This window comes from Pogona vitticeps, chromosome 1 (genome assembly GCF_051106095.1).
Source record: "Pogona vitticeps strain Pit_001003342236 chromosome 1, PviZW2.1, whole genome shotgun sequence".
NCBI lineage: Eukaryota > Metazoa > Chordata > Lepidosauria > Squamata > Agamidae > Pogona > Pogona vitticeps.
The window spans coordinates 305579948-305596953 of NC_135783.1; the positions used below are offsets into that span (position 1 = coordinate 305579948).

The 17006-nt window shown below is 40.6% G+C and overlaps 1 protein-coding gene across 1 annotated transcript in view; it reads right to left on the reverse strand.

Annotated features, from left to right (window-relative positions):
* The window catches only part of RYR3 (ryanodine receptor 3), a 420504-nt gene that overhangs the window by 281139 nt on the left and 122359 nt on the right, over window positions 1-17006 (reverse strand). The window contains exons 16-19 of the mRNA XM_078391770.1: window positions 14373-14491; window positions 12098-12231; window positions 7372-7613; window positions 4903-5095 (exon numbers count right to left, since the gene is read on the reverse strand). Of these exons, the coding sequence (XP_078247896.1) occupies window positions 4903-5095; window positions 7372-7613; window positions 12098-12231; window positions 14373-14491 (688 nt within the window). The remainder of the gene's footprint in view (window positions 1-4902; window positions 5096-7371; window positions 7614-12097; window positions 12232-14372; window positions 14492-17006) is intronic.

The following is a 17006-nucleotide window of genomic DNA, read 5'->3' on the forward strand; positions in this document are numbered from 1 at the left end:
AAAGGTACTAGCGTCAGTGATAACAAATGTATGGATCGCCCCTAAGGATGCTTTAAATATGGAAAGCCAAAGGCACTCTGCCACAGGGCTTAGAATGACAACAAACTGATTTATCCAAAAGCTCTTAAAAGCCCTGCATTCATTCTCCTTGCCTCTAGGATTCCATTCCTTTGAGGCCTACATCAGACATTATTTACAAAATCTCTTAAAATCACCTCTTCCCTCTACAGCTTCTTCTCTTTTTTAAAGTATGTTTCTCCCTCTTTAATTGTTTTTCCAGTCTGGTAAGTACTTGCTTAAAAACAACACCAAAATTTTGTATTCATTTCTGAGATTCATTTTCATTTAAATCACAGTTTGTATGTATGTATGTATGTATGTATGTATGTATGTATGTATGTATGTATGTATGTATGTATGTATGTATGTATGTATGTATTTCTTTGTTTGCTTGCTTGCTTGCTTGCTTGCTTGCTTGCTTGCTTAACTAGCATCATCCCCCATTTAGACTCTGCAATACAGTGGGGTCTCGACTTACGAACGACCCGACTTGCGAACAATTCGAGTTACGAACCTGCCCTATAGGGAAAGTAAGGACTCGACATGTGAACTTCCCTCGAGTTACGAACAGGGAAAAAAGTCCCCCCTCCCTCCCCTTAGAGGCTTCTGGAGGGGGGAAAAGGGTCAGAAACTTAAAAATAAATACTGTACTGTTAAATAAAGTCACTTACCAGGCCTTGGTAGCCCCCAAACCACAGGAAAAAGAGCAGGAAAGAGCTAAAAGCCGACACCCAGAAAGAGCCTGGCAGCCATTTTGTGGTTTTCCCAGCTCCTCTCCCCGCCTAACAGCTGATCGGCTGGCTCTGAGCAGGCTTCTGGAGGCTTGCTCAGCACCTAAAAAGCCTGCCTGAGTGCCTTTGTGCTGAAAAAATCAGCACAACATGCTTTAAAACATTATTTAAAACTGGCTTCGTTTTTTAAAAAAAGAGTTCTAAAGTGCTGCCTTTAGTGTTCCCTGCCTTCCCTGAACTTAAGGGGAAAAAAGAAAGAAAATATCCCCCTCTAGTGGCAGAAGGCAGAATAGCAGCTTCCCATTAGTTTCTATGGACAGAAAAGAGCAGATACGGATTAAATGGTTTTCAATGCATTCCTATGGGAAATGCAGATTCGACTTAAGAACTTTTCGACTTGAGAACCACCTTCCAATACGGATTAAGTTCTTAAGTCGAGACCCCACTGTAGCATCCTGAAGCAAAAAGGTATTAAAAACAACAAGCAACCAAAACCAACACAATACAGAAGAACAGCAATAGCAAACACGAATAATTAAACATCTCAAATAAGCATCATAGCCACCTGCATAAATTGTGGTTTTCATAATTGAAAACTATATCTAATCAAAATGTTTTTCATGAACCCTTGAAGTCATTTAAAGATATAGGATGTTCCATAACCTGGTTGTTTCTACAAAAAAGGTCCTTCTCATTACTGTGCCCCAGTACATTAATACTGTATACTCCTTATATGATCAAATGCAGGACATGCTGCAGAGCCTTTCTTAAAGACTTAGGTATGTGAGTCAGGTCATCTTTAGGAAGGAAGGCCTTCTGGTATCCAGATTCTTAGCTGCTGAGGATCTTAAAGGCCAAAGTCAGCCTTTAAATTGGCCTGGGCATAAATTAGGAGCCAATGGAGTAAAGAACTAGGAATAGGTTAGCTAACCTCATAGTGCTAGCTGGATAGTTCAATGGTTTTGGTATCTGGCTGAAGAGCCAAAGAGTTCAATTTCCCACTGTGCCTCCTGTGAGTAAAGCCAATCTGTGTCGCCATGGGCAAGCTGCCTCAGAAGAAGGGAATGGTATGTCCCTTCTGGGTATTCTCTACCTGGAACCCCCTGAAAAGGGTCGCCATAAATCAGAATTGACTTGGTGGCATATGGTGATTATTATTACAACCTCACAGAAGAGTTCCTGCCAGGCAGAATGAATTAACAAGGAATTTCCATTTCCATCACTTCAGATGTATCACAGTAATTTATCCTGGACAACATTAAGACATCCATCAGAGGGCCAAGACTGTGCCTTTCATACACCAACCGAAACTGTTTGAATGCACTGCTGACCACAGTAACTAGTCATTTATTGAGAAACAAAGCTAAACTGACAAACACTTGCAAATTATGAATATACTCCTTCAACAATGTGGGAAACATACAGAACTGCTGAAAATCTATATCCAGCTAATAACCCTCCATTTTTATTATCACTGAAACAGATATTTCCTTGAAATTACAATTCAAGTATGAGAATTTGGTGTATCATGTTCACTGACTGTCATTTTGAGAAACTGTTTTATGCCTCTTTCATAACTTGCCAGATACAATTCCAAATAGGATTGTCTATGCTTTAGAGGACCTTGAGTACTCATATAACAAGATTTTCTGTTTCCTCTCATATTGTCCCTTTGCCATGAAATAAACATTTCTTGATCAGTGCTCAGAACTGGAGGATGGTGAATTTGAAGGTTGCTGAAGCACACAACAGGTTCTGATGTGAACTCTGGACTCTAAGCTAGGATTCTCAGAGATGTTTCCCCTGAGATCAGTTTTACCAGGAAAGCCAAAAAAAAAATAATAAATAAATAAAAATAAAAAACCCTCTCTATAAAGCCTTGCAACAGTGCACCAGGCACAAAGGTTGAGAAGGCAGTGATAGGAATGTTTACTTTCAGGCCATTGGATAGTTCTATTAAGAAACAGCTCTCCTCAGCAGAACAAAGCCAAGTCAGCTCAGTGTTGAAACTTAGTTTTTCACTCCTTCAAATATCCAGGTCCAAGCCATTCAGAGCTTTGTAAATCACCATCAACACCCTGAACTCAGATGGGAAGCACACTGGCAGCCAAGGCAAGTTCTTCAGAAATGGTATCATTTTAGTTCAGAAGGATGTTCCTGCTCACAGTCTAGTTGCTACATACTGCACCTGCTGCAGTATCTGTGTCATCTTCAAGGGTAGCCCCATGTAAAGTGCATTGCAGTCATCTAACCTGGAAATTATGAGGGCATGGACTACTGTGGCCACGTTATCCCTGGCTAGGGGTGGCTGTAGCTGGTGGACCAATCAAAGTCGACTCCAGATACTCCAAGCCTCTGCGCTCACATGAGCCTCCAGTGGCAAAGATCAATCTTGGAGTACTCCAAACTATGCACCTGCTGCTTCAGGGGCAATGCAACTGCACCCAGAACAAGCCTCCTACTCACTCCTGGGATTGAGAACCAGCAAACTACAGAACCTCAATCTTGTTGTGATTTCAGTTTATTGGCCCCCATTCAACCCATTGCAGCCTCCAGACATTGGTCCAGCACCTGCACAGCCTCAGTTTACCCCAGCAATAAGAAGTGGAGCCAACTGTTACCAGCATATTGATGGCACCCAATCCCAAAACTCCTAACAACCTCTCCCAGCAACTTCATATAAATATTAAACAGCATAGAAGATAGAATGGAACCCTGCAGTGCCCCATGGCTTAATCACCATGGAGGTGAACAGAAGTCCCCCAATGCCACTCTTTGGAACCAAAGATAGGAATGGAACCACTGTAGTTCAGTGCTCGCACTCCCAATCCACAGAGCTTGTCCAAGAGTTTAATACCATGACTGATGGAATTAAAAGCCACTGAGGGATCCAGAAGAATCATCAGGACTGCACTTCTGCTGTCTTTAGTCCAGAGCAGGTCATCAGTAGGGCAACTAAAGCAGTTTCAGTACTGAATCCTGAAATCAGACTGAAGTTGTTACAGATAATCAGTTTCCTACAAGAACATCTGAAACTGACCAGCTATTGAACGTTCAAACACCTTGCCCCAAAAGCATAGATTCCCAATGGGGTTGTAGTTGGTAGAGGTCCAGAGAGGTCCTCTTTAGGACAGAGTGCACCACTACCAGCAGTAGACATCAACCACTGCTGTAACAAAGCATTACCACCTCCTGGACACACCCAGCCAATCCACACCTCCTAGCAAGGGTCAAGTATACACGTAGTGGGACAGACTTATCAAGCATCTTGTCTACATCATCGGGCCACAAAAACTGAAACTGATCCCAAAAATGTTCTCCTCAAAGTGTCTAGCAAACTTCTCACAGTAGGTGACTGAGGGTTCCATTCCTAGCCTTTTCGAATCTGCTCCCAAGAAGCTCATAAACATTATGAACAATTCTGCTGGGTGGCAAGTGGAAAATGAAATAATTTTAACAAAGTAAACCTTTTTACTCTCTTAACTGCAGCACAGTAGACAGAATGAGAAGTCCTCAGAGAAGAGGCTGTTATTTTGTTTAAAAAGAAGGTAGGAAATTAATCATTTCTAAAATTAGTTAACATATTAAAAATTATATTATAGCTTGAAAATGGTAACACAACTGAAGCTCAAATGTATTTTTCGTATTGTTTTATGCAACTCAGCAGGGAAACACTAGCCACCACAATTCATAACTGTTTGTTATCTTATTGAGAAGACAGCCTGACTTCTTGTTAATGCTGCCATGAAAGAGCTCTGTTAGTGCCAGACAAAAATGTGTACGTGCAGACATTTGTCTGTTGATAAATGACAGGGACCTACATCATTTCACATAGGTCTTGAAGAACATCACTGAATAATAGTGATTCCACTCAGTGTCATCCTGAAGAACTATGGTATTCTTGACACTTCTTGTATTTTATTTAAGAAGTGTCAAGGATTCCATAGCTCATTTTCCATTATCTACGTACATCTCAGGGCTTCAATTTAAAACTGTTCTCCTTTTTAGAACTGGCAGTTCCCAACTACTTCTGAAATAGTGAATGTATGTGGCAGTATTCAACATAACAGCTTGACAAATCACATGAAACTGGAAAGAAGAACCTACTTACTTGACACCTGCCGAGAAGCTCACAACAGGGAAAAAAAGTCCATCGGTGTTAAAATTTTCAAACATTCCTTGCACAGGCTGTCCATTAATACGGAAAGAAATGCTGGGTGCACCTAAATCTAAGCAACAGCTGACCACATCATCAGATGCTAGCAAATGTTGATTGACAGATGCAACCGCTCTGGGAACGCGACCTAATGAGGAAGCAGTCACCGAAAGACATGTTTTCTATTTCTTTGTAGCATTTCAAATTATATTATTTTCTTTCAGAATCAAAATATAGGCTTGCCCCTTTATCTCTCCTGCAAATGTTCTTAGTTTAAGTGTCAACTAAATCAGATCATTTGAGCAATGCTCAAAGATGATATTTGGCCTGCTTGTTCAGCAAACCAAACAATTTCACACTTCTTGGGGTAATGAGTAGATTGTAATGCAGTTAGTCCTTCAGACTGTATGTCTTTGAATGTTGCAATGCTGTATTTGGTTCACCAGAGCAAATTTTAAGCAGAAAAATACAAAAATATTTTAAGAGGAAAACAGCTTCAATTTAAATATGAATCTTTACATGTTTATTTTTCTTTTACTCTTCAGATTGCTGCAGAAAATGTGGATAAATAAATGGGCCGGATATAAAACGGTTAATTCATCCCCTAATATATTAAGCCAAACTGATAACGGAAGTTACAAGAACTCATTTTCAGCAATCTAACATATAAAATAGACCTCATATTTCAAGAACTGTAGGAAAATGAGCATTAACATTGTTTCAGTAGCGTGTGAAACATTCTCAGGTTCATGAACAATACTTTTACATATGCAAAACCCCAACGTTTAGTGTGATACCACTTCATTTTTTATTATCTACATCCCATAATGCTCCACGCTGCTTTCTAAATCTTCTTAATTAAGGATGAATATCAAATACATTCTTCGCCTGCAAGAATGTCTCTAATAAGTATCAGAGCAAAGGAGTGCCTTTAAAAAATTGCATATTGCAAGTCTAATACAAAGAAAATTCATTATCTTCATTCCTGTTGTTCAGTTTTAAATAGCACAGACTAAAGGCTCAATTCTCCATTTGATTCAATACTACAAAGGAGATCTGCTACACAACTGCTATGAATTTAAACCAGGCCTGCATAAGAATACAATTTAGTGGCTCATAACCAAAGCCCTTGAACAAAACAGAGACTGCCTTGACAGTTGTTGTGGGTTTTTCAGGCTCTTTGGCCGTGTTCTGAAGGTTGTTCTTCCTAACATTTCAACAGTCACTGTGGCCGGCATCTTCAGAGGACACCACTCTGTGCTCTGGTGTAATTGGCTTGGGAGTGGAGTATTTATGGCTGTGAGATGGGCTTTTGTCTTTTTCTGTAGATAGGTGATTAGTGTGTCTTGTTGTGGGTGTATTGTTGTGATAAGAAGGAGAGATTATCTGTCACTGTGGTTGATGGGTGTCATTAGCTGGTCTTTTGTGTGTAGTGATCCCCGGTCCTTGTGGCTGGGTAGAGTTCGTTGATCTTTTGCACGCTGTATTTTTGAAAGCTGGGAGCCAAGTTTTGTTGATTTTCAAACTTTCCTCTTTTTTGTTGACATTTTTGCTGGTGCTTATGGAAATCCACAAGACCAGCTAATGACACCCATCAACCTCTGTTGGCCAAATTCAACTGGTATATAACCTGTTTCCCCGAAAATAAGATAGGGTCTCATACTAATGTTTGGTCCAAAAAACACATTGGGGCTTATTTTCAGGGGATGTTTTATTTTTTTCATGTGCAACCATCTACATTTATTCAAGTGCAGTCATGTCATCTTATTCTGGTTGCTGCACAAGGGCAGAGTTTCACTTAACTGGGGCTTCTATTTCGGGTACGGCTTATATTACGAGCATCCTGAAAAATCATACTAGGGCTAATTTTCAGGTTAGGTCTTATTTTAGGGGAAATGGTACAACTGTTCTCAGAAATGAGAGAACCATGTTGTATCTGCCTGCTATATACATACTGTATAAAGATGAGATGCCTCTTGGATAAAAAAGATGTGGCAACCCAAGTTCATCACTGAGATGTTTTAATATACATGGGTTCAAACTCAGACTTGTCACCTTCTGTCAGACTTGTCACTTCCACTTTCAGTTTCCATGGCATCCAATTTCCTTTTAACTCTCAAATTGTTACCTTTCTAAATATGAACAAATCTACAGATGTTTGGAAAACTCTAAAATCAAATTGAAATGAAATTCCCCTCCCATCCCCAGTGCAAAATGTGGTCCCCAGGGAGTTTTGAGCAGAATGAGCACTATACGCACCATCCAACTCAACATTTCCTATCCAGGATCTAATTCCACAGGCACTAAATTTTCACCTATTGATATTTGAGGACCAAAAGGGTTGGTATTTGAAGAAGCTAAAGAATTCTCTTTAAAACATACGTGTTGACATTCACTTTGCTCCTATATTAAATCAGCTCTTACCAGACCATAGATGGAGTCCATCAAAGCCATAGGAATATAGGTCATCACCAACACCATTGCCTCCCCATCCTTCTCCACCTCCAGGATAAGGAGCATAGCCCGAAGTTGAAGCCCACCCAACTCGTAGATGGGTAGGTTGTGCCGTTAAAAAGGGGTCTACATGATCAATTATCATTTCAAAATACCATTTCTTATATTGTGCTGAACCCTCAGCAATTCCAAGAAATATGTTTGGTCTCATGCTGCAAAAGAACAGAGAACAAATAATGTACAAAATGCACTGTAACTACATCTGTGCCTATTGTTTGCCAAATGCTACACTTCAAAACATATTCTATAACATGAAATGGTAATAAATATCAATAAGACTAATACATTAATGCAGATTAAGATAAAATTGGTAGGGAAATCATTTAACAAAATATTTCTAATGCTTAATAGATGTTTAACAGTAAAATTATTTAACAGTTTCAGGATATAGCGAATGTCTTTATGAGGAAATAGTGCTTGCTAATCTTGACATGAGTATGGCTTGTCTTGAATAAATGTACCCTGGACCTTGCTGGCCAATTGCAAATACTTCACTGCTTCTTCTCACATCTACCTCACCCTGACGTTTTTGCTACCATTAACCCTGGTCTTCTAGACCATCTCTGTAAGATACATACTGGATGATCTGTATTACAGAGATACCAAGCTTATTTGCAGGGCTGTGTCTAGGAAAGGAGAAGACTAATACAGTGAAAGGATGCTCTTTGGACCCCTAGCATCTGTGTTATGGGATGTCCTAGAGAACCATTCTCTACCTACCTGTATATAGGTTTACGTAAAACCAGGTAAAGAGATCATTCAGTGATAGAGGACAACATGTCATCACTATGTTGGCAATACTGCACCATTTGTCATGACAATGAATCAAGTAAGGCCACAATGGCCCTGGACAATGCTTAGGTAACAGTATATGCAAAGAACTGAGCTTCTATCTTGACAAAATAGAAGCACTATGGATGAGTGCCTAAAACAGGCTAATAGTCTGGTTTAAAAGGGCTGCACTCATTCTGAACAAAGAGGTTTACACTCTGAAAATGTTGCTGGATTAATCATTGTTACTCAAGGCTCAGTGGACCTCAGTGACTATGAGCTCTTAAGATTCAGCTGATTCAGCAGTTGCCCTGAGCCAGGATAGGAAGACAAGCTGATTAAGACTGGACTGGGAACTGCAGCTGGCACAGTTGTCCATCTCCAAATTGGAATGGATAGTCAACAGCACAGAACATCTCTACTGAAGGATCTGTACTGGCTGCTCATATGCCACTGAAAGTAAGGTTAAAAACAAAAGGAAAATAAAAAAATAAAGAAGACATAAATGTTGTGGTACCTTAAGGACTAACTGCTATGCCTTAAGGACTAACTGCTATGATTTAAGGTGTTGACAATAGTGTATAAAGCCCTAGACAACCTAGGCCCATACATCCCTGTCTGACTACTTTGTTCAACCATGGAAGCTATATTAAAGTACCACATACCACATGCCTCGAGTCTGCAAAAAGGAAGCTATTTCACATCACAGCACAAAGCTTAAGGGAATCCTTGCCAATTAATATTAAGCAAGCATTGTCTGTCCAAGTTTCACTCACTTGCATAGAACAGTTACAGTAACCTTTTCCTAATCTCTAAAGCAGCCATTTTTTCCAAGTGTTTCTAGTGTGAAAGCCGACAAACACATTGATAACCCTGCACCATGCAACAATCGTAAGAAAACTTCTGCCCTAAAGTTGGGCACCTGGAATGTTCGGACCCCTGGCTTTTCTGACGACCAGGAAATAGATGACATGCGCAAGACAGCTGTCATCGACATGGAACTGAGTAGACTGCAGATGGACATTGTTGCCCTGCAAGAGACAAGATTGCCAGACTCTGGATCTGTCAAAGAAAAAAACTTCTCAATCTTCTGGAAGGGAAAACCAGAGAATATGGTGTTGGTTTTGCGGTCAGTAATACTCTGCTGAGATCCATTGTCCCACCTACTGTGAGGAGTGAAAGAATCCTGTCTCTGCAGCTCCACTCATCAGTGGGACTGGTCACACTCATTAGTACATATGCACCAACACTGTCATCCATAACAGAAGTCAAAGACAAATTCCACGACGATCTGGCAGCTACTGTCAAAAAAATCCCCGAGAGCAAGCCACTGTTCATTCTTGGAGACTTCAATGCTAGAGTTGGTGCTGATCACAATTCCTGGCCCATTTATCTAGGCCGTTTTGGCATTGGGAAGATGAACGAAAATGGCCAATGCCTGTTGGAATTTTGCTGTTATTATGGTCTCTGTGTCAGCAACACGTTCTTTAATATAAAGCTTCAACACAGAGTTTCCTGGAGACATCCAAGATCAAAGCATTGGCATCAGCTCGATTTGATCCTCACTAGATGTTCTAGCCTTCCTAGTATTACGATCACATGCAGTTACCAGAGTGCTGATTGCGATACTGATCACTCCCTGGTATGTAGTAGAGTAAAACTGCAAACAAAGAGATTGTATCACATGAAAAAGGAAGACCACGTATTGACATCAACAAGACTCATGATCAAAGAAAAGTGGAGGAATTTGCCCAAGCGCTTCAGGAAACCCTTCCAGGCCCAGCTGATGCAAATGCACCTGAATGATGGGAACATTTCTAGAATGCTGTTTATAACACCACCCTGTCCACATTTGGCAAGAAGAACAAAAAGATGGCAGACTGGTTTGAAGCCCATTTGGAGGAATTGATACCAGCCAGCGAGGATAAGAGGAGAGCTCTAAGCAGCATACAAAGCCTGTCCTAGTGAGTACAACTTGCAGGCTCTTTGACTTGCTTATAGCAAAGTCTAACAGGCTGCCAGGAGATGTTCCAATGATTATTGGTTTCAGCTCCGCTCTCAGATACAGATAGCAGTGGACACAGGTAACATCAAGGGAATGTATGACAGTATCAAACAGGTTTTAGGTCCAATACAGAAGAAATCTGCTCCCTTGAAGACTGCTACAGGCGTGATCATCCAGGACCGAGCACAGCAGATGGACCGCTGGGTGCAGCACTACTCTGAGCTATATTTCAGAGAGAATGTAGTAACCGAAGAAGCATTAAATAAGATTGAGTGCCTGCCTGTCTTGGAAGAGTTGGACAGCAAACCAACTTTAGCAGAAATAAAAGCAGCCTTGGATTCCCTCGCCTTCGATAAGGCAGCTGAGAAGGATAACATCCCTGTTGAAGTGCTGAAGTGCTGTAAAGAGATCATCACCACTGAGCTGTACGAAGTCTTTCATCTATGCTGGAGGGAAGGTGGAGTACCATAGAACATGAAGGATGCAAACAGCATCACGTTGTATAAGAACAAAGGAGACAGGGGTGACTGCATCTCTCTTCTCAGCATTGTAGGGAAGCTGCTTGCCCATGAAGAGACTCCAGGTCCTTGCAGACAGTCTATCCAGAATCACGGTGTGGATTTTGAGCAATAGGAAACCACAATAGCTACTCTTTGTGGCCTTCAAAGATTTCACAAAGGCCTTTGATTTGGTTAGCAGGGATGGCCTTTTTAAAATACTTCCCAAGATTGGATGTCCACTTTGACTCCTTAACATCATCAGATCCTTTATTGAGGGAATGAAGGGCACTGTAGTTTTTGATGGCTCAATATCAGTTCCCTTTGACATCTGAAGTGGAGTGAAACAGGGCTGTGGCCTCGCACCAACCCTGTTTGGGATCTTTTTTGCTGTCATGCTGAAGCATGCCTTTGGAACTGCAACAGAAGGTGTCTATCTCCAGACTAGATCAGATGGAAAGCTCTTTAATCTCTCTAGATTGAGAGCAAAGACCAAAGTCCAGCTGAAATGCATGCGGGACTTCCTCTTCGCTAATGATGCAGCTGTTGTTGCCCAGTCTGCTGAAGAGCTCAAACAACACAGGAATCATTTTAGCAAGGCCTGCTAAGACTTTGGATTAACAATCAGCCTGAAGAAAACACAAGTTATGGGCCATGGCATGGACTCACCTCTCTCTACATCTCCACACAAGAATTGGAGGTTGTTCATGACTTTGGATACCTTCCAAAAGATCTCCTGTATGGAGAATTAGTGCAGTGAAATCGCCCCAGATGGAGACCACAGCTGTGATACAAGAATATCTGCAAGCAGGATCTGAAGGCCTTAGGAATGGACCTCGACAGATGGGAAACCTTGATATCTCAGCGCTCAGCCTGGAGGCAGGTGGTGCATCATGGCCTCCCCCAATTTGAAGAGACACTTGTTCAGCAGGCTGAGGCAAAGAGGCAGTCCCTAAACCAGCAAAATCAGGGAGCTGGATAGGGGACAGATTGTATTTGTTTTCAGGGTGAAGGGATTGTCACTCTCAAATTGGCCTTCTCAGCCACACTAGACGCTGTTCCAAGACCTTTATTCAGAGCACATTACCATAGTCTCTCGAGACTGAAGGATGCCTAATCTGGAATCTACTGTTGGCTATCCCTGTTCTAATCCAAATTATTACATTCTTCAGAATTTGGATTGCTTCCCACTACAATACTTCTTATGAACTGAATTGTATTTAAAGTGATAAAACCGACAACAAGACTCTGAAGAATATGATACAGATTGATATTACTAGCCATTTCATGTTACAGAGATCTCTTATTCAACAACAGCTAACAAATAAAATATGCTCTAGATAATTTATATATGCAAAGATACCTGGTCACATCATTTACCAGCCGTGTTTGCAAAAGCAGATCTCTTCGAGGAAGAAGGTTGTCACAGATAAAGTTCTGATTAGCACGCACTGCTACTCCATTACAGAGGCAGAGGGAGCAAAGCACATCTAGAACCTAAAAGATATTATTAGAAGCGGGTCTTAGAAGCATCAGTACTGACCACAATACTGACTAAACTTATTTATTCTACTGTTATGGCCAACTTATAAACTTAAAGTGGGGAGGAGTAAAGCCAGCCACATACACAGGCCCAACTCCCAGCATATCTGCACACAGAAGCTCCACCTCTCGCCTTTATGCATTCAGAACAAAGGTATAAAGAAGGATTTCAAAGGATAAACCAGGAAAATGCTTATTCTTTGAGATCCATCACTTTTTCCTACTATATTGTGGTTTATTTAGAGATACATGTCTCAACTTTCAGACTTGGAAATTAAGCCTGTGTTTACCACACAGTAACCAATCACAGAACAAAGCTAGCTAGAATATGACACATGGTGGCGGCAGAGAAAATATGCTATGACAAATACAGATCTTTCATCACTTAAGGTAGTCCTGTTTCTAATGACATGTTATCGTTATCCCTTAGTTTGATCCTATGTATTTTCAGCTAAAGGCACTTTAAAAGCTTAGCATGATTGGAAAGTCGGAAAATACATGAACCCTAAGAAGAAACTTTTTAATCCCTCCCATGCATCCTTTTAATTGCAAAATACACACAATTCAAGTGCTGTGTCCCCCTGCACAGGGATGTAGGAGCAGGACATTTATGCCATAAACTCAGCCAGATAACTGAATAGGGCTTAGATGAAACAGCACTCAAGTCCAAACCTTTTCATATCTGTAAAATTAGTTAAATGTTGGGATCCCATTCTATCTGCAATGCAGAAAATACATACAATTTCTCACAGTTTCACTGTGAAGCACCTACTGCTTTGGAGTTGCTCATTACATATGTATATTTCACCATTCAGACTATAATTCTATATCTACTTACCTCGAAGAAAATTCCTAAATTCAATGGAACTTGTATCTAAATACAGGGTTGTGCTGTGTATCTCCTATGAATCGGCAATATGCCACATAAAGAGCCAGGACAAGACATTTTGTACAAATAGGAACAACAACTGTCCATTTATAAATGGGGTGTTAGACCCAGAAAGGCAACTTTCCCTTAACTGGCTCTTCTTCCTTTGTTGTAGTTATATGGCTTATTAGCACCAGCAATGAGCACAACTTAAGCTAACCAGCATTTTCCTTGAAGAGTGGTAGCTGTCTTAGTCTCTGCAAGCATATCGGCAAGAAACACAAAGCAAAACAGAAAAAAAAAACATAAAAAAAGATATAGGATGACTTTATAAATGCCATACTGAATAAAGGCAAAGGGAAAAGCCAGGACAAGAATATATGTATTTATGGAAGAGATGAAGGGTCTTTTAAAAGATGAACGAAACATTGTTGACAGACAGACAGACGGACGGACGGACGGACGGACGGACGGACGGACGGACGGACGGACGGACGGACGGACGGACGGACGGACGGACGGACGGACGGACGGACGGACGGACGGACGGACGGACGGACGGACGGACGGACGGACGGACGGACGGACGGACAGACAGACAGACAGACAGATAGATAGATAGATAGATAGATAGATAGATAGATAGATAGATAGATAGATAGATAGATAGATAGATAGATAGATAGATGCTCCCTAGGGTGAGGAGTGCACTATTGCTTTGTTTTGTTTACATTTTGGTTTTCCTTGTATATAAACAAAATTTAATTTAAAATAAAAAAGAACACAAAGACATTGTGGCACATTAAAGACTAACTGCTGTATTATAATATGAGCTTTTGTGAAACAAGTCCACTTCTTCAGATGTAAGAGTGAGACATAAGAGGCAGCATTTTCCTGACACCAAAATCTAGTTTGAAGTAGGTTTCAGATCCTTGGATGATTGAGTCACTGAACTGCTTGAACATTATAGAAGAAACGAGAATTTGCTGCAAGGAAAGAACACACATTCCCATGGCTGGGTCATAATTTGTCATGCATAGTCAAGAGATCACTGTTGCGTGTCTTGCAACCCAATGACTGAAATCCAGAAGTACATCACATACAGAAGAGTTTACTCACCAAGTTGCAACTTACTACTGAATTTCAATCAATATACATATAGCTATTATTGCAAAAACACAGGACTTTTTACAGTGAATTCTACTGCAGATTAGTATGTGAAGCATACCTTATGATTACGTCCATGTTTGTCTAGCAATGAGATGATAGATTTGATATGGCCTTCTTCTATCAAATTTAAAGCCTCTGGGCTTTCAATCAAAATGCAGTGCAACACTTCCAAAATACCTGTATGAATGCCACAAGCAGAGAGATCATTCTGACTTTTAAGAATAGAGTGAATACAGTTCAAAAATAGAAGCAAAAACATCCTAAGGGAAAGGAAGAAAATATTTCCACATCCCTAGACTAATACCTTTCTAGCCTGTAAATAATGAAGTTGTTTCAAAGAAATGTGAGATTTGAAGAAAACATTTAACTGGTGCCCAAGTTTTCAAAATCACTCGTTACCAAATGAAAAACAGAAGTAAAACATAAACATTTTTTGGTCAAATACATTTCTGTAGTACCCCACCCAAGTACAGCAATTTCATTAAAGAGCCAGATTCAGTAAGGAACACTTTTTCAAAAATATAACCCATTATTTTAAAAGACAGACCTATTAAAATGGGATATCTTTTTTACTTTGCAAAGAATAATAAAATGTCCACAACGTGGAGATGGCCATGACTTAAATCGTGCTCCATTGTACAACTCCTGCTGCGAGGAGGCGGGGCAGGGAGTCTCCCTGCACAGCTGTTGAGTGGTTGGCTGCCAGAAGATACAGGAAAGGCAGACTGAGCTCCTTCCTGAACTGGGCTGCTGACAATGGAGAACAACCTGGGCGGTAAATGAAGGCTTGTGAGTGGAGCAGCCAGCCAGGGGGCGTGGTCAGAGGGAACATCCTGCAGCTGTGGTGCCACCCAGCACAAGTCATATGATGTGGCATGGCTTAAGTCATGCCCATCTCTAGTACAGAGCCAAGTTATTTAAAATATTTTAATAGATATCTAACCAAATAATTTACCGACTCATCTTTTCTACACAGGATCATAAACAAAGCTTAAAATTCCTAATATAACTGAAACCCACACTCTTTAGTATGACGAGTATCAGGCCTGAATCCAATTCTGATGTCCAGGATAGGGCTCAATTTAAAAGAAAGAGTAGTCCTGCCATCTTCTCTCATCTCTCTTTTCATATGGAGAGAAACTTTCTTAAGAAGACACTGTCCTCTATACATGCAATTTCTTAATGTGGTTTAAAATCCGGATTTTTCAAGGGCTTGGGTACTATGGCAGAAACTCACTTCAGACTGTCACTGTCCACATGAACTGTGCAATGACACGGGAGGACAAGCTAGCCTGTTCAGGTTATCGCTGTCCTTGGTGCTGGTATTATCATAAAGCTTTCAGAACAGCCTTTATTTCAACTTTAGCCTTTATCCTTAACAAGACATCAGCTAAAGAACAATGGGAGCACACCAGCCCCATCTTGACCATTTTTGCTTGACTCATATGAAAATAGACAAGTCTGAAGCAAAGAGGATCATACATGCGTGGAAGCTCTTCAGATGATTCCAAACTCTGATTTGCTAATGTTCTGTCCTGTATGGAGATGATCCATAAATACAAGAGGCTCTCCACTTCAGCTTCCTCACTTCCTCTGACATGAGCATAGCAGTGATGGATGAGGCAGGGCTAAAAAGTCCCCTCCTCACATATTTGGTAGAATGCAAGAATGGGGTTAATCAGAGCATGAGTTCAACCAAATCCCACAAAGAGTTTACACTTAGCTTGTTAATGTCCTAGCATTGTTTCCCTGAATTTGTTGTTCTTGTTGTTATCAATGAAAGACTCCTTTCACTTCTGAAAACTGTATGCATGAGCAATCCCCAAAATGCCCTGACCTCAAAAGCCCTGCTCAGCAATTGTAAACTCAAGCCTGTGGCTACCTTTAGGGAGGCAAACCATCTCATACTTCGTCTTCCTCTTTTCCTGCTGCTTTCAACATTTCATAGCATTGTTGTTTTTTCCAGCAAATCTTTCCTTTTCATGTCCAGTGTATGACAGTCTCTCAGTTTTGACATTTTTGCCTGCAGAGAAAGTTCTGCTTGATTTGATCCAGGATCCACTTATTTGTCTTTCTGGCAGTCTGGGGTATCTGCAAAGCTCTACTCTAGCACTAAATTTCAAATAAATTATTTTTTTTCCTGTCAGCTTTCTGCACTGTCCAGCTTTCACATGTAAACAATAATTGAGAGTACTATACAGTGGGGTCTTGACTTGAGAACTTAATCCGTATTGGAAGGCGGTTCTCAAGTCAAAAAGTCTGTAAGTCAAGTCTCCATTGACCTACAGTGCATTGAAAACCGATTAATCCCGTAACAGGCCATTTTTGTTCCATTTTGGTTTTTTTCTGGTCTGTAAGTCAAATCTCAGTCTGCAAGTCAAACCTAAATTTTGCGGCCAGAGAAGTCTGTAACTCAAAAAGTCTGTAAGTCAAGCCTTCTGTAAGTCAAGGGTCCACTGTAGTAAGAATGATCTTGGCCATGGTCTACAATGTTTGTGAACGCTGGTGCTGACGTATATGAGCAAAAAATTGTGCACAGTTGCCCATTTTTTTCAACAGGATTTCATGATATTTTGATACACTCTTCTTTGATGAGGATGAGAAAATTTGCAGCTACTTGTTATAGACATTAGAGATGGGTACAAACCAAAAAACGAATCAGGAGGTTTGTAGGAAATTGCTGGTTTGTTGG